This window comes from Anoplopoma fimbria, chromosome 11 (assembly GCF_027596085.1).
Source record: "Anoplopoma fimbria isolate UVic2021 breed Golden Eagle Sablefish chromosome 11, Afim_UVic_2022, whole genome shotgun sequence".
Classification (NCBI taxonomy): domain Eukaryota; kingdom Metazoa; phylum Chordata; class Actinopteri; order Perciformes; family Anoplopomatidae; genus Anoplopoma; species Anoplopoma fimbria.
The window spans coordinates 16,073,440-16,098,902 of record NC_072459.1 but is presented as its reverse complement, the minus strand read 5'-3'; the positions used below and the strand labels follow the sequence as shown (position 1 = coordinate 16,098,902).

Genomic DNA, 25,463 nt, shown 5'->3' with positions numbered 1-25,463 from the left:
TAGGAGATAATTAGGGTAATCATATATATGCAATACGTAATGTGATGCACTGCATCAACCAAGCCCTGCAAAGACCTCATTTATTAACTGAGGGACAAAGTAGTAGTATTAAATGTTTATAGTGTAAAGTGTAAAAAGAAAAATAATGTGAAAGATGCTTTCAAGAGCCCAAGCTGATGTATTCAAATTGTATGTTTTGTCTAACCAACAGTCCAAAACGCAAAGATATTCGATTTGCATTAATATATATAAAAAGACAAAAAATCTTGCATTCAAGACGCTGGAACCGCTGAATGTTTAGCATTAGCATTATTTCAGCCGAATGACAATTCTCACCCCAACTGAACATGGCAGGTAGATGTCTTCGGGCGATGAAGCGGTCATGTGACTCACCTTTGACAAGCAGTTCAGGGTCTTCCTCCAGGCCCATCTTATTCTTCTCGATGATCAGATTCTTCATCTCTTCAGACACCTCTGAGACAGTGTGCCTGTGTAGAGGAGCAGAGAGAGAATGTAAATAACTGCTTCCCTCTCAACTCAAGTCTTCCCCTGACTACTCCCTCCCATTGGATAGCTAATTGGGCCGGAGACGCACAGTTGGCTGTGGAACCCCCCCCATGTGACACTGTGCCAACTACTAGCCTCTCTGATACTCTATGGTGGGGGTCACAAAGGGGGGACTGGAAGAAGTGCCATGAATATCTGTCCTCCAGCGCTCTCCCAGTTTCCCTCTCTAGCAGCACGCAAGCACACAAACACACACACAGACAGACACACACACACACTGATACATACCACGCCACTGTGGACAGCTTGCCTCTCTTTTATCACTTTGGCCGCCGCGCAGAGCGAGCGACTGAAAATAAACGTGACAGAGTGACGCCGGCCAGACTCTAAGCCAGCCAGCTCTCACCGGTCAGAGGAAGGCAGAAGGTTCAAGAGGTCACAGCCTGGGATAGTTAAAACTAGAAAACATCAAAAACATCTGTAAATCTGTTGAACCGCTGTCCTTTCTTTCTCTGTTTAGTGCCTCACGAACACATCTGCAGCTACCTCCATATACAATGATGCTTCAACATCTGGTCAGGCAAGGTTGTGGACCAATTCAGACGTTGTTATCTCAGTCCAAAGCCCAAGTAAAGTCTATTAGAGTGTTTGTGGGTTTTATCTCTCTTCGTTTATTTATCTAATTGCTCGTTTATTTTTCCATTTCCTGTGTCTAATTAGCATCTGAGTTACAAGTGACAAACCCCTCCTTCCTTCCTGACCTCTTCCTGCTGGGATCATTGCCTAGGAAATGAATGAAGCCCTCCCTCCAAGGGATATTTGGCCTCCTGTTACCTACTCCTTCGCCAGCTGATTTACGTCCTTATTGACCTGATAATTCAGGAAGGTTCCTCCTCACGGAAGCCAGCAATAATCAATGGGTCCAAATATAGCCTTATCGGCTTTGACTCAGCTTACATGACTGCAGAAGCCATTTCCTTTCACTTTGTGTACGCTGCTGACCTGATCCTGTCTATACCATGGTTTATCATGTTGTGCCTGTTATGCTTGAATGCATACATGTTAATAAATGTATTTGCTGTTGTAGATCCTAACTGATTGGCTTTAGTTTCTAATTTAAGCTAATGTGCAGACTTGTGAAACTCTATATTGCAGGACGTTTTTTCTGTATGTGAATGTGAACTGGTTCAAGGAGTCACATTATACTCAGTCAGGCTGTATAACTAAGCCGGCTCGCCCGCAGCAGAAGCCTATGGGGACGTCTGACAGTCCCTGCATCAACAGACCCCACTGATAGGCATTAAAATAAACACAGATATGTCACGGCGCCTCTTATTTGAGGTTGTTAATAACCCCGGCTACATAACGGAGACATACACGCAGAGATAATCTATATGTAGCCCAAATGAGAGAGGATTTAGATCTATGGAAAAACTATGCTTCGACTGGAGAATATAGCCTGCTGTGCAGGTGTTTATATGTTCCTTGGATTATTGTTATTGTCTGTAATGGGCTTGCATCCAAAATGTCAAGAGCAATAAAAAGCAATCCTTTTAGCAATTTAGCATACACCAACATCAAAACAAGCTGCTGGATTTGAACCAGCAGGCTTACAGATTAAAGAGGTGACTTTCAAATGTACAGTTAATTGAAGAAGTCATGTGGTACACATGGCTTTACATCCTGGAGATATATTCTTTGAGTTCAAAATAAAACTTGGCTCTCATGTGTGCAGATTTCTACAAATTATAGGCATTTTGCCATTCGGCTGAACAGACCCTGACTAAAATGCCTCCATCTTCAACCTGAAATACTTCTAGAATACTTAAGTGCTTCTTTTAGGCCACAAAGACAAGGAGGAGGGATGAAAATATACAGATTTTGACCTTTAGCATCACAAACTAGCCTGACCTTTAAAAAGAGCTGCCCAAGCAGAGCCAGTCCGATCTTTGTGCTCTAAAAAGCAGCCTGATGTTTACATGGGGGCTTTTGGATCTCCACAGCTGTCCAGCAGCCCTAAAACATCCACCTCCACTCAGCCCCCACCAGCCCCCCATGCTACCGCCCCCACATTCCCAGAAGTCCCAGCAAAGGCCATGACGGTGGGGCCTTCACTGGGCAACTTCCTGTGGATTGCAGGAAACAATTTGACATGGGGATTAGACAGCACGGAGAATAGAGCTCTCTCAGAGAGAGAAGGAGACAGAGAGAGGGAGAAGCCGTGAAAAGAAGAGTCAGAAAAGAAGTACAAAAGTACAACCACATAGATTTGACAAATCTGAAGCATATATTTACATCCTGTGCAGATGTGTAAGTGTTAATGTCCTCTAGTCGCTGTATAGAAGTGAGAGACTGTATGGTGAAAGCAAAGGAGGCCCTTTTTTACTGTCTGATATGTGGCTGAAGATTCAACATCAACAATCACTAATTGTCACAATACTAGTTTGTTTGTTCTCTATTTGCTCAAAGTCACACATACATTATCACATCTCTTTTATACCTAAACAACACAATAACAATATGGTTGGGTCAATAGAGAAAGACCGAGAGAGCAACATAGCAAAAGTATGTGAAAGAAAACAAGTTAAAGACATCGGGGCTACAAATAACACCAGGCCAACTGCTGTATACAGTAGCTTCAGGTATTGCTGGACTCTCTCTTTCTACTCTCAATTTTAGAAACCTGTTGCCCTAATCATTCAATGTCAAGCATGCTGACAGTAGGTAAAAAATAGTCATACCATCCCGATGAAACTATTTAGAAATATTGTTCTGCCAAAATTACTGCACAGTAGATTTACTGGGAATTACATGAGGTCACCAAATCCCATGTACTTGGAAGAGTAATAAAGGTGTACGTTGTCCCGCCCTAACTGGTGGGACAAAATCAACAGTAGAACAGGCGAGATGTCAGTCAAGTGCAGTCTGTACACGCCCACACAGTCCTAACAAGAGCTGAAAGCACACAAGGTCAGGTTGGGTAGTAAGCTTTTTCAAGGCTGTTGAGATTTCTTGTTTACAGATGAGCAGGAGCAAGAGCTTTAAAAGCTCACAAATAAAACAATTTTCTTTCATAACTGCAGTTATTGTTGAAAGCCGAATTTTCATTTATCAAAAATATCTCAGGAATCAGTGGCTCTGCTCATGATAAATCTATTAAAAAATAATTGCAAAATTGTTCACACTAGCCTAACCACGTAGTTCCAAATCTGAGATATCGGGAATATCCGACATCAACAATATCTCCCTCTTGGTGAAAACAACTATAGTACTGTAAACAAACCTTTGGCAAAATAGCTGCCAAGCCTTACAGCAGGCAGTTACCATAACACGAATACAACTGATTCACCTAGGGCAACTCCTCTTGCGACTCTTTAAAATGTCAGAAAATAGTGAAAAATGCCAGCTTGGCTTTCCCGTAGCTTTGTTTAGTCTGACCAACAGTCAAACGCCCAAAGATATTCAGTTTAAAGCATTGAATCCTCACAAGTCAGAAGGTGGAACCAGAAAATGTGATGCATTTTTGCTTTAAAAATGTCTGTTTATCAAAATAGTTTCAGATGAATTTTCCGTTGAAAGATTAATCAATTTTTCTTTGCAACTCTCCAGATAATTTAAAAGGAGCTATGAAAAGTTTGTTTATACTGGTTTTACTTGTTAATGAATGTTCAACAGCACAAAAGCAGCTAATCCAATAGTCGGGTAACCATATGTTAACGCACAAGTCTGATTAAAGCGAGGTTTTCCTGTTCTTCCCATTCTTGTGACTTTGCCTGAATGCAGCATTATTTAAACTGCAGATTGACTCAAATTAACAGCATATGGACTGTTCCTACTGTACATACTGTAATCAGGTCATCACAGCTGATGAGCATATTGTCTGCAGCCCTTTCATGGTGACAATAATGGTGACACACTTAAAAACACCAAGTGTGAGCACCGCAACGAGTTGATTAGTTTGCGAGTGCCTGTCTGGTGGTGGCTGCTGGAGCGATGAGTAATTGATTTCAGTCCGGGGTCTAATCAAAATGCCGAGACGCTAATTAAAGTCAGAAAAGTTGTGTCCTTGCTGTCGGGCTTTGATGACCGCAGTGGAAACAGTGGAGACATGTTCCAGCACACAAAGCGGGTCCTTGTGACCACAAGAACATGCACAGTTGCAAAAGTGACCCTTGTGTGGATGTGTCACTGAAACACTTTGAGATTTATGCGATGGATGAAATGTCTGGTCCAAAAGGCATTCGAACAAATGACCTCAGCAGGGACTGATGAGCCTGGACAGCAAACCCTGTTGATGCCCAGCCTCATATAACTGTTCACAAATGACAGCCATTTATTGGACATCTGAAAAAGCACTAAGGATGAATAACATTATCTGAGACGACCTTCGTTTAAAATAAAATACAGTGGGTCATACTGTAGCACTAAAAACCAGTTCGTCTTCGCAGAAATCCATTCCTCTAAAGTCTTGATCCCCCTCCCCCACATTCAATGGGCCTCTAGCTGAAGCTGGGCTGGTGGGAAAATGGGAATGTGGTGATTAAGACTGGGCCTATATGACCTCCCAGCTAAAAATACGCTGTTTACTCAAGACCACTGCCAAAAAACTCTGAACTAGGCAGAGGGGGAAAAAAAGTAGTGTTTTGAAAAAGGAGGGGGGGAGTGTCTCTGACAGGAAGTCTGAGTTTGTGACTGAAGGAGAGTGTTGATGGGCAAGATATTTTATGATTGAGAGTAAGTGACTTCTTAGTTTGAAGTCACTCTGATGGTGTGACTTTAGTGAATTCAAACTTTTATTTTTTTTATATTTGCTGATATTGTAAACAGGGCCAGTATGTGATGGTTGACAGACAGGCCAACAGACACTCAGACAGGCAATTACCAGGGGCCCACTTCTAAGCTTTTCACACAAACATCCACATGGTTCATGCATGCCCACACTCTCTCTGGCACACACACATACATTCACACACATGAAATACATTCTGAAACATTGGTCTCTTTCAGCCATTGCAGCCTGGCAGCCACATCAAAAAAAAAAAAAAAAAAAAAAAAAAAAAAAAAAGAATGTATAAAGCTGTCAAAGAAGAAGGGGGTGCTAATGACAAAAGAGCACGGAGCAAACGGTGAGAAAGTGAGATGGAGAAGTTCTCAAGTGTCTTCTTTCCTTCTGGTACAGTTTGTACTCTGTATCTCTGCCCCGGCTATGAGAAGAACCTTGAGAGTCAAGAAAGCAGGGATGAAAAAATAATGATGATGTAGTACAGATTGGAGTGTGGGCACAGCAGGAGGGAGCAAGCTGCTTGGCTCTTTATGCTGACTGAGAGACAGACAGGAGAGACCACGTGCCGCCTGTCTGCAGAGATATGTCCATCACCCGCACCTTCAGTAAGCTTCCTGGGACTGCGAGAGGTCAAAGCAAACACACAACATATCTATTACAGGACTTCTGACACAGGCCAAACTAATATTATCATTTGAAAACTGTGTTTCCAGCCTCTCCGGATTTGTCCCTACAGTTTGGGTTGGTAATCTTTTTTTAAAAACATTTTTGTTATATTTGTTAAACATCTGTTTTACAACCTGACAACAATCAATAATTCAAATGCCCTGAAAAAAAACATGTTGGGTTACTAATTAAAGCCATGTCCAATCTCGTAAAGCTAATGGAGTCCAATGTCAGTTATCAAAATGATAAAAGTATATCTTGTTAAAAAAAAAAAAAAAAAAAAAAAAGTCTCTCAATAAATGTGGATATTAAAGAAATTTACAAAACTTTCCGATTTGTTGCTGAAAATGTACACTAGCTTGAGTGTCAGCCAAATGTTTTGATCACATTCGTCTGTGTGTAATAACTCTTATTATATGAGGAAAAATTATGAATAGAGTCGACTGTTCATGTGCCCTGCAGCTATGTTTGTGTAATATAAATCCTGATGGAAGCCTCAAAATGCATAACACACACAAATCATGGTAGTTTCAAAATTGAACTTGACACAATGTGAGCAAACTGTATACAAGATACATTGGTGATACTCCATTAGAACTATTCAAGGGTGAGCCCTGAAATGGCTCACACTCACATGTGTCTGTACCCACCGCTCTGTATTAACGGAGGCCGGCCTAGCTCCTTCCCTAACCACAACATGCTGGCAGCACGATGAATTATCTAAGCATTACCATACTAACCTCAGTCTAGTAGGACAGACGTAAATCCCTCACATTCATCCCCATCACATTTGGGCCGTTATTCAAACTAATAGTTGAGATTAATGTCATCTTCTGGACTGTCCAAATCAATAGCTCAATAAAATAATGTAAACCAGAGCTGCCCTGTCTGTTGGAACCATTTGCTACGTCACAATGTCCGACTTATCAGAGCCGGGCTTGACTTTCCCTCCATAGAGCTGAAGTGCTGGGCGTGTCCAGTCATTGGCCAGGTAATGACCACATATTATGCTCTTTAATCTCTGCACTCAGTGTGATAATTACAGCCAGGCTTTTAACACACTCCCTTCAAAACCAGTAGTTAATTAGGCCTTGTGGCCCGGGGCCACCTCCAGTATAATGTAGAAGTGACACACATCCGAGCCACACCTCTTCTAGGAGTGGTGCTGAGTTAGGGCTGAGTCACCCTGTCCAGTAAGCCTGCCTACCTGCTTCCTTCTTCCGTTCCTTCTTTCCCTCAAGCCTTTTGAGAGAGCTACTCCTGTATGACTGCAACCAAATGCCTCTTCTTTGGCTCCCTTACCCACGTCCCGGTGCAGCTCTTCTCTTGTTGAGCATTGTTGCAGACCCTCGTCTATTCATATGTGGTGTCTGATAGTCCCACAAGTCGAGCTTTGTGACTCATTGCCTGTGAGTCGGCAGATGTACAGGAGAGATTGCAGATGGGGGAAGTGGGGTTGGGGGGGGTGATAAGGGCAAGATGCCAGCGATGGAGTGGAGCAGAGCCTGGCTACATCACTGTCTGAGATCACAGCCCTGCACTAATAGTCTGGATCTAGCCATCCATGAATCACTCCTTTTCATTGGCACTAGCATTCACTTGTCAACCACATGACCATTTGAATTGCATTATTCAAGAGACTCATAGAGGTTCCTTGTAACGAGCGGTTTGAGTATACATACTTCTAACTCACAAAAGTGATTGGATTTGCCAATCCCGATGCTGGACAGAGTTAGCCTGTAATTGATCACAACATTCTAGGTTGAAGATTGACAAACGATTGGCCAATGTGGCCCCAAAACAACAGCCGCGACAAACCTTCGAATGGCAAATCAAACAGTGAAGAGGTTAATGAGGGAAAACTGACAGCGGCAGAATCCATAAGCAATCAAATTACCACTGCAGCTTGGAAATGTCATCTGAGCGAGCTCAAATGACATGTCACACATCAATATACATGCGAGTCTGTAACGCTTGTATGTGCACACATCGGGCCGGATTTGTGGTTAGACACATTTGGCATGACTAGACACACGAGGAGTGCCCCATGAGGGATAGCATACACTGCAGATGAAGTGAAAATCAAGTGATTGGCCTGTACTTACGCATGTGCCTGCCGGGTGATACAGAACTCCCCGGCACTCAGAGGAAGTATATGAGCAAAATAAGGAACAATTACTTCCTAAAATTCAGGTTTTTAAAAAAAAGAAATCTGTTTCTACTTCTCTTACCCATTTGTTCCATTGGCTGTGCGAGTTGGTTGAGAAACAGTCACTTCAGCTGGACTCTGTCAACAGAAGGGAGAGAATGGGGTAAATAGATGATAATGCAACACAAACAGCAGTCTGTCCTGAGCTAGTCGACAGGTTGAAGTGATCCCCTCAGTAGTTTGCCTTCAGTGGCCATGTTACAGTAGAGCGTGCAGCCGTTCCTGGCAGTCTCAGCACATAGCTGCTCTGTTCCTGCAATGCTTGGCTTTCACTTGCAAGGGGTGAGCTGGTGGGGAGAGTTATGGCATTCAAAACAGTCTCATTTAATATAGGAGTGGGGAACAGAGGAATCATTTGTGTAATGCCTGCATGCACCCCGACCAGCAAACCCCAAAAGGCTTTTATTCAGATAAGTCATTTCTCTGAGAAGGTTGTGAACCTTAAAATAACCCCAGTCTTTGTACTCATAACAGGAACTGTTGCCTTCATCTTTTCTATCCACATGTTAAGTATGTCACAAGCTTGATGAAAACTAGCAGGAAATAGATACAGCCCCTGGGTTGTATAACAGCACCTTGTTGGGTAAAATGATGGTGTACTAACATTGATTATCTGATGAACACAGCCACAAATGATGAGCTAAGTGTTAGAGAAATTATCTCAACTGTAAGCCAGCTGCTCATATCAAATCACATTTCCCCTTTCTTGGACGTCAGTTTTGTATGGAAACTGGGTTTAGTGCTTCCACTGACTACAAATGGGGCTGCCACTGGCAGACACGTAAAATCAAATTTCATGGGTTGAACAATGAACTTTTCATTCCAGGACTCCCCTGTTAAGCAGAGGATAGGGAAGGATGTCTCCTTTCACGGCGCTCAGGCCCCTGAATTCCCAACAAGACCTTGGAAAACCCCATCAGAGATCAGAGCTTGCCTGTGTGCAATTTGGACAGAATCCCTGGTGTGCGGGGCAGCACTGTGTGTCCTGACTTGTTGTCTCTGTGAGCCACAGCCTTGAGCCAGCTCCTGTGGCTGCCCCGGCCCGGCTCGGGTGGTGTTGGCCTACCTGAAACTCTATCCAGGTCAGCTCTGGGCCCCTTACAGTTCACACACCACACTTTACTACTGGGCAAACCAGCCTAAGTATAGCCCTTGCCCTGCAAACAAAGTCTCCTGCTTCTTCTTGGATTGCTCAAAAATAACAAAGAAAACATGAACTGCAAATTTAAAGGCTAGTATAGAGTCTGTGTGATATTTATAAAAAAGGCAGATGGAATGAGATTCGACTAATGTTTAACTCAGGGTGAGGTAGCCGACTGTAAATGTCAAACCAGACGGGCAAGAATAACTGAACAGTGTCAGAAAGCGCCTTGTGAATGGAGGAGAGTGTTCACGGTAACTCTCCCTTGGCCAGAAATGATTTAACCGAGCCAGCAGTCCCAGAGAAGAACATTCAGACAGGCAGCCATGTCTGAAAATGACAAATCAATACTAATCACGTCAACGACTGCAAAGCTGTAATTCCATGATATAAACTAATCAGAGGATCAATAAACTAATGGGTCAGGAAGATCAAGTTAGAATATTTGGAGTAAGTCTCGACAAAACGCACCGATTTAAAGAAAAATAGCTTTCCAATAGAGTTAATGGGCTGTGGGATGAGGAACGAGGATAGCGTGCGATGCAGAGCCCTGGCAAAAGCTCTCCCTTTGGACGGGCAGCGGATGAATCACTCCAGACTAGAGCAGAGCATGGAGGGAAAGAGGGAAAGATGCCGTGATGTGTTCGTTCCGTGGCAGACTTCCGCTCTCGCTCCCCCCCACCCCCATCTACTCTCTCTCTCTCCCTCTCTCTCTTCCCCCTTCAGCTCTCCTGGGAGGCTGAGTAACCAGGAGGAAATGCTTGGGCTCAGCCAGTGTCGGTCTGAAGACCAGATGTGTGGCCTGGAGGTGGTGAGGCAGCGACGCAACGGAAACCAAATATAAACCAGCGTACCGTGACACCTATGAAGACAGAGGGCAGTAGCAACGTTTAACAGGACCCGCTCCAAAAAGGCCGGACTGTGCCCATTTGTTCCAAGAAACAGGATGCAGTGGAATACTCGTGCCCACACTTACGACTGCGCATGCCGTAACACTCAGGTGGTGGTAGTTTATTGGTTAATGTGACTTAAAGTTGGATAAAAACTGAATAAAGTTTCAGTGGAAACATGGAGAAAAAGAGAGAGAATGACGGATGTCCTGTCCTAAAATTAGTTCCTCGCTGTCCCAACACTGGAGGCATTCAGCTCTGTGTGACTGTTTGGGCAGCTGTTAGAGAGCAGTTTCTTTGAATGAGGACTGTAAACATGCAGTGAAATGGTTCTGACATGGCCCTGTGCTCTTGAGGGCCAAGCCTGCACAAACGTCAGCACTGACTCATGATTCCAACCCCAGTGAGAAAGAATCCTGGCAAAGAACAGGGTGTCGTCTATGGCTTTGGTGCTGTGGATGCTACGCAGCGTGGCATCCCTCTGGCAGCTGGTTGGAAAACAGTGCAGGAGATGGTGGTTAGGGTTTTGGATGTCTTGAGTGAGGGAGACTCCACCAGACCTGTGGGTTACTGTGGTCAACCCTGGCAGGAGCTGGAAAGAGGCCGACTAAATGGAGTATTTCAATGTTACGAAGCCCAAAAGTGACACACACACACATACAACCAGGGCGGTCTGACCTGCTCTCTGAAAATGTGGCTTCAGAGATGAAGCTCTCTGGTTAAATGATGGACCGTAGCCTTGAGGGGATTTCCCTGGGACTCACTGTCGACCATCTGCAACCCTACGCACCATCCCATCCATTGACACCATGGAAAGCCAAATAGTATCAGTTGGATAGTAGCTTAGCTATGAATGGCTCAGCTGTGGTTTTGATTATTGGCTCAGCGTGAACTATTGACATAGAATTACAATACCCAGCATGAACCAGAGACACAGATAAAGAGAAAACAGGATTTGAGGAAGTGGATTGATTATCTGTAAGCATCAGGGAATCAATAATCAATAACCTAAGAACACCTGGGTGGACTTAAAACACAAAAAAAAGACAGTTTACTCTGGTTACTAGGTAAACAATAAGTCAATAAAGCTGTTCCTTTCATTGAAAAGTAATCTGATAAACTGAACAGGCATAACCTTGTGATTGATTAAGAAAGACTGTTCCTCAAAGGGAAATATATCAATCACATTAATACAGACAGACTATTATTTTATGGCTTTTTAAGTCAATTTCAAATTTATGAATATTTATGAGCAAGAAATCAATAGAACCAACACTCTAATCAGTGAGGCAACACTACTGCGGGGCAGACGAGCTCTAAGGACAGGGAAGCCGTATGAAGTTCACATGAACCAGTTGTGCACTGCCATACATAAGCAATGCCATCAATGACAGAGATAGCTTTGTTTTAGGACTTATTATTGCGTAGAAATTAAACAAGTTCAGAAATTTGAACTGGCCCCAGGAATAAAATGCAGCAGTGTCATATGGGACTCATCTTCTAGAGATGCTAAAAAGGCAGGACAAAACGCAATACCTCAATTAAAGTCATAATCTCATAGAGCCCCACTCTTCTCCAAACGACACATCAACAATTCAATAAACCAACGTTAAACCAAAGCCACCTAGAGGAGCACAATGCTGCAGATGGAGCAAAAGTGGAATCTTAATCCTGGATCAGGTATCCGGGAACGTTACAGAAAAAAGGAGATCTCTGCGTCTTCACTTGAAAGGGCCATCAGGCGTCTACATTGAGACATGCTACTATGATCTCATATTGATCGGGAATATGCAGCGCAGTTGGGTTCCTTTGACCGCCAAGTGCCAGGCAGATGGCACATTACGACCAAGACAGGGATGTTTGCCAAGAAAGAGAGTGCTACACACCAGCCCCACTCTGGATACCCCTGAGCAACAGATGTTGCTCTTATCTTGGCGGCTGCTGGTACGGTTAGATTTCTGTTGAGGCAATAACTGTGTGAAATATATCTGTTCCCAACGTTTTCATGCAAATCTCTGTGTGGTGTTCCACTGGTTGGTTGCAAGCACACAAAAGGGTCCAGTAAATAGATAAGCAGCAAGTTATGCCTCTAGGTGCTATTACTTTCATCTACAAGGCAATGCTTTTAGTGTAGAATACCTAGGCCTTTGACACCATGCAACACATAATGCATGTTAAAAAGGCCCAACATTCTCCTTATGAAAAGTGAGTCTTTTGTGAGGAAAAAGCACACGGCTCCAATAAATATTTAAAGGGGTGATTTTTCCAAGAGACTGTACATAAAGAGCTATACGTTGGGTCATACAGATAGAGCCTACCTCAATTCAAGGCAACAATGCCCCCTCACAAGTGGGTGGACAATGCTGAACTCTCAGTGCCCGATCAGATGACTAACATTACAGAGAAGACAAGGCCGCAGTCTTATTTGCAATTGAGCGAACGGAGGCCAAACTCACAGGATCACTTCAACACACTGGGTTTTTTACAGCTTGCATCAGTGTGTGTGTGTGTGTGTGTGTGTGTGTGTGTGTGTGTGTGTGTGTGTGTGCGTGTGTGTGCGTGTGTGAGAGAGATTGCTCAATGTTGCCCAAGCCTCCAAGACCGTGCAAAGCTAAACGTCAAGCTGGCCAGCAGCAGCAGCACATTCTCTATCCTGCATCAGTATCACAGGCTAGTATTTAACAAGTTTATAACTCCCACAAAAAAAAAAAGTTAACAGCTAACATGTGGACACTGTAGCTTGCAACTTTAGTAAAAAAAATATCTTATGAACACAGTTTCCATTTCTTATAGTACCTTTAAGTTCCAATACATATTGACTTTTCAAAAGTTATCATTCATAACAAGAACTGAAAACACATCTGTTTGCACAAAACCCGCTTTAGAAAAAGTTCAATGTATAGTGTGCAAGGTTGTAAAGGGCAGTTTTATAGCCATTACATATCATCACAAATGTATATATTCAATTAAATTACGCTATGAACTGTGTCAGTAAAGTATGCATGCACAGGAGCTGTATAGTGCAGGTGGAGGTTTTTTTTTTTTTTTTTTTTTTTACCTTTCCATTGGGAGTCAAGTCCTCCTTGTTGCGCAATTCAAAAGACTCTTCCTCCTCTTTCTCCCCATAGTCTCGTCCGAGCAAACTGAAGCCCTGCCTGCAGCACAGAAACCAGCAAACTCCTTGCAAAGGCATTCAAATGAGGTTACGTGTGTCGTCTTCTGGTATCCAGGTCGGTGGATTCAACATTTACCGTGCTGTCTCGGCCGCAAGTAACTCCAAGAGCTGCGTGAGAGCACACGGGACGCCCTCTCCATAGATATCCAGCGAGGAGGATGAAGGGGAGCATAAGCTTACTCTCTCTCTCTCTCTCTCTCTCTCTCTCTCTCTTTCTGTCAAAGATAGTCTAGTAACTGTACATGACAGCAGCAGTCATACTCCAGCCAAACCAACAGAGAACTGGTTCAAGGAAAATCCACACCGGACACCTTTGATGTCCCTGCTTGAACAACTTTACGCGAGCAAAGTACACCGAAAAACAAATTTAGTTTCCGAAACTGGCACTTTGGGTTGAAAATGAACACCACGTTGATTGCCCCTGACTAAAGCGACGATGTTGGGTGTAAGCGTTTTTCTCAATACGTTTGGTGAGAAACGTAAAGGCGCGCACCTCTGTAAAGGACAGACTGTCTGACTTCTGAGTTTGAACAAAAGCGTGCTGCAGCTGGGACAGGATAGTGTGGGAGGAGCGACCACGCCCCCGACCTCACGTTTACGTTGTGATTGGCTGAACGCAGACACTCCTCGGAATGAAAACGCCTACGACACGCTGACAGAGCGTCACATGTCCTTTATTACGGATGATGTTAGTAATCAAATCATCCAGAACACCTGATAATGTCTGTAGTGTTCATTAGTAAGAATATATATTTTTTTAAATCACTGCTGTATTATTTACACAGGGTATTATTTTAATTAGATTTTATACAATTAGAATGAAGACTAGATTAAAAAACTTAGAAATCACCTTATTGCACTTTATAGTGAAGAATCATTGATTCAGTACTAATATGATGGAGAAGTATTTCAATCATGTATTTAAATAAAAGTAGCAGTACTACACCTCATTACAATTAAAATATGCATTCAAAATTCAGTTTCACTCACAACAGACGTTTGTAAATATGAAGTAGTATTATTATGCTGTGTTATTTCATTATTGTGCTATTTAATTAGTGCTTGAATAGTAGTAGTATAGTATAGTAGCTTGTTACTTTACTTGTTTGGTTGTTTAATATATTAAATGCATCATATTCTATGAACTGATCACATGTTTATATGTTAAATCATGATCTGTAAAAGTGACTGGTAGCCTAACTATCGCTGTTAAATAAAGCTGATGGAGTAAATAGTACTTTTAAAATGTGGAAGTATTACAAAGTATAAAATGGACTCCAAATTGTACGTACATACAGTACTTGAGTAATGTATTTAGTGACTTTCCACCACTATATCACTATAAATATTCCCTTTGCTGTCAGATATATTGCATGGTAGATGTTTAAAGTGTTACAGCCTACTACACTTTACTTACTTAACATCAATCTACATCAGTAGTGAGTGAAAATTGCTGTCCAGGATGACTGACTGACTTTAAAACAAACTTTATTTGAAGGGGAGATCAGATATGATCGTGTAACAAAATCTCTTATTAACTCCAGTATTTGGTTACAGCTCTTCCATGCTCCTCTTTATTTTTTCTGCATATCTTATTCTTTCTCGTACTTTTTTTTTTTCCTCGCACATATGCACACATGGATGCACATGCACACAGTCCTCCCCCACTCGTTCCTCTTCCACTTTGCTGAACAGTCTACAAAGATTCGGCAGTAGGAGGTAGGAGGACCGGTGCTAAATCCAGACACGTGATATATCCGAACCTTGTATATGCAGCCCCCTTGGCGCTCATGCTTATTTCTCCCTTAATATCCCTTCATTTCCCCTTCTCTGCTCTGTGCTAACTCCCCCACACACAGCTCAGTCAGCTGGCTTTAACTCATTCCTCACCAAAAAGAGCTCTAAGCTGCTGGTCCTCCCACTTTAGCTTGATGGATACGCTCCTCTGATTCAGTTATCCCCACAAAACACACACCCCCACATAGGCACACACTATATGTTTCTGAAGTGTGCATGAATAAGCACGCTGCCCATTCAGATACTTTTAACCCTTATCCCTGCTGGATCCCTGAGGGCTTTGTAAATCAATAAAAAGCCTCATGGTTGCACCTCAGCATTATGGACAGTAATCCTGACCGCCCCTCACCCCATCTGAGACACACTCAGACACTTTCAAGTAACAAACACACTGCCCCACATTTCAACCTCCAATGCTTACAGGATAGGAGAGCAGGCTATTTGCACAACTGAATAGAATTTACTTTATTACAGTTTCCTTTTTCTTTTGACATGTATGCATTACAAAAGAGCTTGCACACATTCATATGCAAGAGATAATATTTTCTCAACTCTTTTCTTGAAAGTACAGCAGCCCTGCCCCCTCTCCCTGTATCCACTCTGCAGTATCTCTCTCTCTAGGCCAGATCCTCCCTGTCCTCCCCCATATCCCAAAACAATACGCTGGGGGCCCCTGCTCCCACAGACCTGGAGGAACATATGTTTTATTTTTAGAGCGCACTCCCTCAGCCCACGCTAGTAAAGTGAAAAAAAGAGAAAAAGCCCTCCCTCCACACGGTTTCTGAAAGAGCTGAAGTCAATACAAATAGCATGTCAGCAGCACAATCCTCAAAACGCAGTCACAAAACCATTACCCAAATACCGTCTGCTATTGCCTTTTTATCATTGAGTGAGAAAAAGAAAAAGTAAAGATATTCTCCTAGTTTCTCTTATAAACTATCACCTAGTCTTTCAGTCTCGTTCACTGTCTTCCTCTTCCCCCTCCTCTGTCGTTCACCTCCCCTCTTTCCAGGAGATGACACATGACTCTCCATTAACATACACACACACACACACACACACACACACACATACACACACATACACACACATTTGGGTACAGGCAAGATAACCTGATACAGTGTGTCAGGTTGAGGCACCAGATCAGGAGAAGGGCAAATTATTTGGTTGGGCTCCCAGAACACAAGCCAGGCTGGATAAACTCAAGCCACATGAGAGGAAAGTGTGAATCTGGAATACAAGAATAGTTATTGAAGGCTTATAACACGATTGAATGTTGATGCTGGATGTGGTGGAGCTGCGAAATTCGGCCAAATATTTCCAACAAGGAGTAAAACATTGGGAATAAGGTTATAATTCTTGCAAATTATAGAAGTCGACATTACTCTTTTGCTTTTGGTATCTTAACTGCGGTGTTAATGTGACTTTCTCCTTTTTTTTTCAAAATCTCTGGCTGGTCCTACCCACATCCTGCCTGCCACTCCTCACAACAACGCTTGTTGAAATTGGCGTGTGGGGTTTCCAACGGAGACGTAGAGTAGACGCAAGTCGCACATGTCAACTTGATCAGAGACAGAGCAGAGCAGTGCACTGTTCCCTCTTTTCTCTCTCTCTCTCTCCCTCTCTCTGTGTCTCTCAGTCTTTCCCCTTTAAAGTTTCTTCCTGCAGGATCCTGTTTCACTGCAGCCCACATCGCAGCCACACTCTTATGTTGGTGAACCAGATTGATTGTCAACAGAAAGGGATGTGAAATGTAGTCCGCCGAGGAGCTCCCTGCATGATTCCTATTTGTGTGGCTGTGTGTTAAGTTTTTCTTTCTTATGTTCCCTGGTGATTGATCAAATCTTTTGATATGTTTGAAGGGGCTGTGGGATTTCTGCATCTGAGGTTCTATTTGAAACTGGGCCTCCGATGTGGTCTGCTGGCACATACTTTAGAAATCAATAACAAGCTCTGTGTCTGTTCAAGACAGCTGCTCTGTCTATGGTGATCTACACAAGTTTTCTCTTCAGAAGACCGGTCCAAGGTCAGAGTTTATCTGACAACCCCAGACTAAGGATTTAGGATAGGAACTAACCTCCAGCGACCCCTCACCCAAGAGTCAGACAGGATTTCCTCCCCGCTGTGTCCGGCATTGGACTTAACCCTCATCCGGCCGTGCCACCACCCCCTTCACCCCCAAGCCCAGTGTGTAGAGGTCCAGAAGAGATTTAGGCTTTGGGTTAGTGAACAGAGGACTGCTGTTTGACGGCTGTCGGCCTGTGTAATGGGATAGGGCTGCTGTGGAGCCCTTTAACTACCGCACCACTTGACCTGAAGTTCCCACTGTGAAACATCCAGCTGTGAAAGTGGATCATTTGTGACAGACAGGCTTTAAATGCGGAAAATGGGAAGAAATGATGATGGAAGATTCATCTATTTAAATGAATTATAAAGAAATTGGAAAGATCTGCTTTCAACTGCACACACACACACCCTGCTGCAGAGTCAGACTCTTGTTACCAGATTAAAAAAAGATTGTTAAACACGCAGCTGAGTTCCCATCAATACCTTTTCCAGCACCTTCGTTCTTACTGTTCTTCAGGAGCAGTGTTTATCGGTATCAGGGACAACACAGGGAGGTGTTTCCAACCCCGTGGGCACATCTGTGCCTGGGTACTGTGTGGCAGTCAAGGAAAGGCCAGGCTGGAGAAAACATTCCCAGCTTCAACTTCTGACCCTCTCGCCCCAGTTAACCCTTCTCATTCCCCCTTCCCCTCCTCACCTGGCTTCATTACAGTAACCCTTAACGCTCCAGACACTCACACACTGGCTCAGCCTGTCAGCACATAAACTGCCTGCATAACTTGTGCAATGGATGAACATTTGTGTTGGAAGGAGGCATCTCCAGTTTTAAGAGACTGAGTGTTATTCGATAACTGAGGCATCTGTCTTGGGTACCATTAAACTATGGATCCATTATTGACCTCATATTACAGAACCAAGCTAATTTTCTACTACATTGTGGAAAAAAACACAAGCAGTGACATAGTCCTTGTGAGTGTTTGTTTAAGAGAAGTCCTGGTTGTTTGTCTAGAGCAGCTGTTGGTGGGCAGCACCTTGCAAATGTCAAAGAAACATCATATCATAAACCTTTAAAAAGATTTAAGCCTGCAAGCATTTGGACAAAACGGGACCATCCATTAAAATTTAATGTTGTTACATAATTCAGATTTTTTTAGCTCTGCACCACAACTCATTTGAGAAGCAGACATACCTAAGGATGGGGGGGAAAATGAAAATAATAGGAGCCTTGTTATCTGTAACCGTCATCAAAAGACAAGTAAGGAGGAGTTGTACTGGAATCAGAGAGGCAGAGAGATAGATGGGGGATTGATACCAATGGATAGTCAGCCAGAGCAGATAAAAAACCAGGAGAGCTGAGACTAAAGCTTTAAGAGGAGACACAACAACCTACAACTCAAACAAACGGCAAAGATATGCCTTCATGTTGTCTGGTATTTTGACATCAAAGAGGAAATAAATCAAAAACATATAGGCTTCCCCCAAACACCAGTGCACAATGAGTTATCTTATATCTAGTTAAGGATTTCTAAAAAGGCAGTGAACAATCAAGTTAGCTGTCCTTATTCCTGTTCATTTTTCCTTGATTTTAAGGAAAGTTGGGAGTATAATCACATACTTTAGGCAGTGTACAATTAACTTTTGGTGTTTGAGGTGGTTAATGGTTGTGGTACTGTAGGTTTTAACGTTGAGTGTTCGTGCGAGGGAGATAACTTATTGACAGTTAGAGAGGCTGGGCAGAGAGCCAAAGTCCTTCAGCTATTTTTAGGATGCTGACTGTGTGAAAGTACGCTGAACACAGAATTGATGAAACATTGCCAAAATCTGAACCTGTGCTGGATTAAAAGTGTCTGTGTGCACTTGCATTTATAAATGTGCACAAGTGCTCTTTTGCACGGAAGCACATTCATGCACCCAGAGCTAAGAATGATAAAACTGGGTACGTATATCTTTATGTGCAAATGATGGCAAAGTTGTGTGTTGGATTTTCAACATCAAGAACTACTGAAAGATGGTTATGTCAAAGGGATTTGTAGAATCATTGGAAACGGTCTGCTATTCGTGAGGGAGTCTAGCCCTGTATGTCTGTGCTCGGTCTCGCTCTTGTTTCCTGTGTTTAGATATCAGCCTCGAGAGTGGCTCTAAGCAGTACAAGCAGTATAATTACTGAATATGGAAAAAACTGCTTTACCTCAATCTGGGCAGCAGACCTTCACAGAGCAACTGAGTAAACTGCTATTCCTTTGGTCCAATTTGCGAGAATGTATCTGGGTGTCTTTACAGGGAAACCCACCCTAAAACATAATTGCGCACTTCTGTGATCTTCCTAAAACATTATGGTATACAGGACCTCTCAAGGCAAGAATCAAGAAAACCAAGGCGCCAGTGACAATGAACCGGAAGCTAATCTTCTGCATAATTACCTCTCTTGTTTGAAAAAATTTTCAGGCACATACATCACTCTTGCATTGGTAGATAAACCAGTTCATGGCCTTTATAAATTTAAGTTCCGATGAGTTTTGCATTAAGGTGATGTAAACATACATTATTTAACTGCTTTTTTCTCACATTAGACCACACAGTCACAACCATGCTTATTGGCTAAAAAGAGAACTAGGGCCGTGAATAGACGAAAAAGATATAGCGTTGCGGCTTTTAGATGAGCAGCGATTCATTCTCAGATAACCAGTCATGCAGACACATGCACACTAAGAAGTGAAACTGTTGTCCCGCACTTTACTCTGTACTCCGGGGTCCACATCATATAGCATGTCAACAAAGTTAGTTCAATCTGGATTTGTTTAGGAAAATGCATGCTACTATATAAACTGTGTATGTGTGTGTGTCTGACTGTGTGTTGTCTCAGTTTTCCTTTAGGACTTGATCCAGGCTGTTGCTAGGCGCCGTGACCTCCAAGAGCAACATTCATAGATGCTAGAGGTTGAACCCTGCAAGGAGTGGGGCTGTATTTTATTTCCGCACCCCCCCAACACACATCCTGACTCACATACTGTACACCACAAACTCCCCCATGGGCTTGGCCTGCTCACCAATGGTTCATCATCAGGCACAATATCCACTCCAACCACAAACTAATGATCTCTCTTTCTCTTTTTGACCGGAGGAAGCAGAGGAGTTTCTGATTGTACGAGGTCGGATATTTCAGACTTTCTGAAGAAAGGTTTCAATATGACATCATTGCAAACTGGTCTTAAACACTTAGTTCTTGCACTACAACTGTTGGAAGAAGTAGGTCCTCCCCTCTTTTAGCTGTATGGATCACTGCCCTCCTGATGCCTCAACCCCCACCCCACCTGCAGGCTGTGAGTGGAGAGGGGCCCAACATGGAGAGGACAAGCCGTTCTGTTGCCTTGCTGCCAAAGGTACTTTACTGCATGGAACTGAGCTGGGGAAGGGAAAGACACAGTTTGCATGTCTTGCCAGATATTTCACTGTGTTTGTGTGTGTGTGTGTGTGTGTGTGTGTGTGTGTGTGTGTGTGTGTGTGTGTGTGTGTGTGTGTGTGTGTGTGTGTGTGTGTGTGTGTGTGTGTGCATAACACAGTACACTGTAGAAATGAGCCAGCAGAACTTCTACGCCTGCTTGCAAACGTGAGAAAACTCTTTTCCAAGTTAATTTGTACGACTTCCCAGTGTCCTCTTGTAACCGAATGAGAGAACCAGTCAGCTTTTTGAACACAAACGCAGAAACATGGCTGTTTATCCAACATGGACACCTTCATGCTCTGTCACTTGGCGTGACCTTTTTCATCCTCACTCATCATCCTCCCAGCTGCAACTGTCATTTGCTACAGTCAGCAGTTCACATCAAACAAAGCCCAAGGCAGAGCAACAAAAGAGAGAAGACAGTGGGCAAACAAACTGGGAGGCAGACTAAATAACTGCGGCTTGTCTGCTGCGTGAGGGAAACACAAACCAGTGGTGTGTGTGTGTGTGTGTGTTTCACTGGCTGTGGCTCTGCATCTGTGTATGTGTGAGCTTTTCTATGTGTGTGTGTGTGTGTGTGTCTGTGCTCATGTTGGCAGCAAACATGAGAAACAAAAGTGTCTCAGCTCCATGCATCTCCACTAAACGCAGCTGTTTTTGGTATTTAAGCCTAATGCAGGTGTCAATGCCATAGTCTTTGTGGAGCTGTCACTGTGCATATATCTTTCTCTGTGGATAAATCAACTGCAATGGGTGTCATAACCTGTACTTCAACACAAATCAATTGGTTGTTTTAACGTAGTTAAGTGAAATCTGATGAGAGTTTAGAATGCTTAGATGCTAGGTACAAACAAAGGAATAAGCTTTCAAACTGGATGGAGGACATAGATCTCTTACTGCTAAATCTCTTATAATGTCATGATATAAACAAGGCTTTATGTTGAAGTGATTTGCAAAAAATCACTTCAACAAAAGAGAGACAATAATGCAAAACAATACGATTACAATATGGGAGAACATAAATCTAGAAACCCAGATTAAAACAGCAAAATATAAATGTAGTTTTGAGAGTGATATTCGTTTTTTTCATCTAACTCTAAGCAAGAAAGAAAATAAACGTATTTCCCCAAATTGAACTATTCCTTTTAGCTAATATCCTCAGCAGAAGTTTATTTTAATTATTTTACTAATCTCTTTTATGGGTCTTTTTTTTGTTGTTTTTAAGGCTGTTATTTGTGCCTTAATGTGTGAAACTATAATACAATAAATTAAGAAGCAACTGTCTCTTGGTTTTGTAACATTCCCATCACCCCCGGTCTGTGTCCTAAACTACGTTTGTTTGTTTGTCCACCCTGCAGAGTGGTCGAACAGGTTGTAGCAGCTGTCTTGGACACACCAGTTGAGCTAACACTGGGGGTAGATCTTCAGTCTGGGCTTCCCCAGCTGGGCTTATTTTCAGATTGGCCCTCACCAGCAGGAGGTCATACCGTTGTATGGACACCTGAGAGCAAGCTGCTTTATTGGCCCCGTTTACAGCAGCTCACCCGCGAGTATGCAGAGACATCAGGTTCCCATAGGTGGTGGCCAAAATAAACACCTGCCATAGAGTCTAACTAGAAAACAATCCTGCTGAAATCCCAAATTTTTGTTTTGTGTTTGACACATCAGGTACATATAAATACAGCCAGTGCTCACCAAACAAAACTTCCTTCATCCATCATCTTCATGACAAGTAGCACTCAGCCATAATAACACATCAGCAACACTATCTCTTGGAAACATCTGGGCCTGAGTCATAACTTGACCCCTGTTTGTGAGTGTGTACTAGTGGTTGTGGGCATAGCGGTTTATGTCTATATGTGAGGTTGCAAAGTGTTAATGTGTGTTTTCGTGCTCGTACCCTCAGCACATGTCCTATGCAGTGTAGCCTACAGTAGCACCCCCATGGAAAAACACACACAATGCTAATGGGGGCAAACTAAAGTACAATCTGATCCCACAAAAAAAAAAATCCCTGTGAGAAACAAGGCCCTCACGGGTCACCTGTGAGTTTTTTGTGCATGTGTGTGTTTTTAAAAGAAGTTAGAGGAAGATAGAGAGTATGACCTGAGTGTGTGTGTGTGTGTGTGTGTGTGTGTGTGTGTGTGTGTGTGTGTGTGTGTGTGTGTGTGTGTGTGTGTGTGTGTGTGTGTTTCAATTAGTTTAAAGTGGAATAAAAATAGCAGTAGATCATATCTCTTGGTGCATGTGCATATTTTCAGCTTTGTTTCAGTAACTCGCAAATGGCACATTTGGCTTTTAAACGATCTGCCCTATTTTCCTGTCAGACTCATTTCTTAACCCAAACAACGTTATTCATTTAGAATTAAAGGGGCAAGAGCCGAGATTGGGATAATTTTGTTTGCCTCTCAACGGCTCTCAACATGTCGACAACTGACGGCGGATCAAAGCTGATGGTGCTAGCAGCGCTAAAAAGTGCAAACTACAGTGAAAGTGCTGACAGAGCTAATAGTGTTTTCCTGGGGGGGAAACCAGTGGATGTGTTCTAGGCTTCTGGGACAAAGGTGTGGGTCAGGATAGCATTATCAGCTGCAACTGCCATATGAGAGCAGTGGCGAGCTGCGGCTGTCAGCTAACCAGCTCACATGCACGAAAACGCACCAAAAGCACACACAGCCATTCTGTCCATGTACATAAAAGCACAGAGAATACTACTACTACACATACAGAGGTAGAGCAGCTTCATTCTCAGGTAGACATTACTCTCCTATATTTTTAGATAGCAAATAGTGGTTTGCTGCTATATTAATGCTCTGAATTTTTAAATAATGTCTATTTAATGTGCAGGTTTTAATGCATTTTGGCAGCATGAAACATCATTTAAGGCCTGCAGAATAAAGTAAAGCGATGAATAGATGGTGGGGGAGAGTTGTACTTCAGCAGCTGACATCATGTGTGAGAAACAGAGATCCATGTCTGAGCTTAATCTGACATCTAGTGGTTAGTTGTGGTTTAACTCGGTAACAACAGCAGAAATGCCACTTTAGTTTAAAAATAAAAGAATCTACTTATGATTCACATTTCCTTTTAATTACTACTTATAGACTGAATCTATGTTTCCACTAAACTTAACTTATTGGTTTAAACAAGCTACTTATCCACTCGTATGTAAAATGGTAATAAGTTATTTATAAATCCTAAAGTGATAACTGAATATTAGGTGAATTTATTAAGTGTTCTGATTTGTTTTAAGATATTATACAGACCTTCTTTTCTTCTGGCCTTGAAACATTGTGAACATTGGTAGAACTTTACCTTTAATGAAAATAAGAAGGATTGTAGGACTGATTTTTATATATTTTGGTTATGTTTTACAGCAAACGCGATGCCAAAATAAACATTACTTTGTGGGTGAGGTTGGGCGTTGGAAAGCCTCAATTACATTTGCCAGGAATCCTGCCCCTGGTCGCTTTTGTTAATCAGTTTATCACTTGAGCCTTTGTGTTGTTTTTCCCCCAGATGTGTGGTTTAACCCCAACCAGACCTTATTAGGACTCCTCTGAACCGGTCTCTATGGTTACTATAAGGTCAAATATAAAAGGTCAATAGGGAGACAGATGGCAATCCAGCCTAACCACAACAATCACATCCATAAGCTAGGTGCAGATGTGCAGGAGAGAGGGCGTTTGTGTGTTTGTGTGTTTGTGTGAACTGCACATGTTGTCTGAAGATAACAGAGCAGCAGCTATCAGACGACAACATTTGGTTTTAAACTCTTTCAGTCATGTTGTCTAATAGTCTAACAGAGACAACTCACTAAAGAAATAAAATAATGCTGTTTGCATGTTGTTTTACCTTTGACATAGGGGAAATTAGTGTATGATAAGTCACATGACAGTTGTGTGGAATAATTACACACTTAAAAATGTCATTGCACCTTTTTTTAGACTTTCTGTTAAATAATATGGATCACTGTACACCAGTAATGAGAAAATATCTGTATATATCCAGAACACTTGAGGAATTGCTTTCCACAGCAATTGAGATAAATAATTTCGTTTCTGTCTCTTGTCAGATAAAAAAAATAGAGATTTGATGTCCGAATTTACATTCCACTGTCATTTTCTTCTGTTCACTATTGTTTCCTCTCTGCAGATATAATTCTATATTCTTATGGTTTTTCAGGGGGGGAGCCAGTGGCAGGGAGCTTACAAACCACCAATCTGATTTGATTGAAAACACTGTAAATCCCACGCTGGCCCAGGCATTCAATCTTGCATCACCGCTGCCGTCCCATAAACCCACTTCTTAATCCCAAAGCCTTTTTATTTTGTGGTCAATGTGCCACCCATTGCCACAAATCCCTCTATGCCTCAATCTCATCCCGCCCCCACCCCTCTGTGTCTGTGTGTGTTGTGTTGTATGTGTGTGTGTGTGTGTGTGTGTGTGTGTGTGTGTGTGTGTGTGTGTGTGTGTGTGTGTGTGTGTGTGTGTGTGTGTGTGTGTGTGTGTGTGTGTGCATGGGGATGAGTCTGAGTTCAGGCACAGCTGGCATCATCATTGTGTACCCTGTTCTTCTCTGGGCATGTTTGTGAACTGGCATGAACAGAGTACCTTGACAAGGTCAGACAGACGACCTGCAGAGCTGTGCAGCCTGCCGTGATTATCATTCTACAGGGTTCTGAAACAGGATATCAAACTTCCATCTTATTTTGGGGTTCATGGTCAGATCTGTTTTCCTGGAGAGAAAGACTTCCTAACCACCTCCTTGCGCAGTGCACTCCAA

General features: G+C 42.7%; 1 protein-coding gene across 2 annotated transcripts in view; it reads right to left on the bottom strand.

Moving 5' to 3' along the window:
• Window positions 1-25,463, bottom strand: part of plekhh3 (pleckstrin homology, MyTH4 and FERM domain containing H3) — a 59,719-nt gene that overhangs the window by 15,310 nt on the left and 18,946 nt on the right. Inside the window, exons 1-3 of one of the 2 annotated variants that reach the window (XM_054607005.1) lie at window positions 13,255-13,902; window positions 8,188-8,243; window positions 394-488 (exon numbers count right to left, since the gene is read on the bottom strand). In XM_054607005.1, coding sequence (XP_054462980.1) covers window positions 394-488; window positions 8,188-8,243; window positions 13,255-13,389 — 286 coding nt within the window. In that variant the 5' untranslated portion in view covers window positions 13,390-13,902. Of the gene's footprint in view, window positions 1-393; window positions 489-8,187; window positions 8,244-13,254; window positions 13,903-25,463 lie in introns of those variants that run through there. The other variant, XM_054607006.1, reaches the window with a different exon arrangement.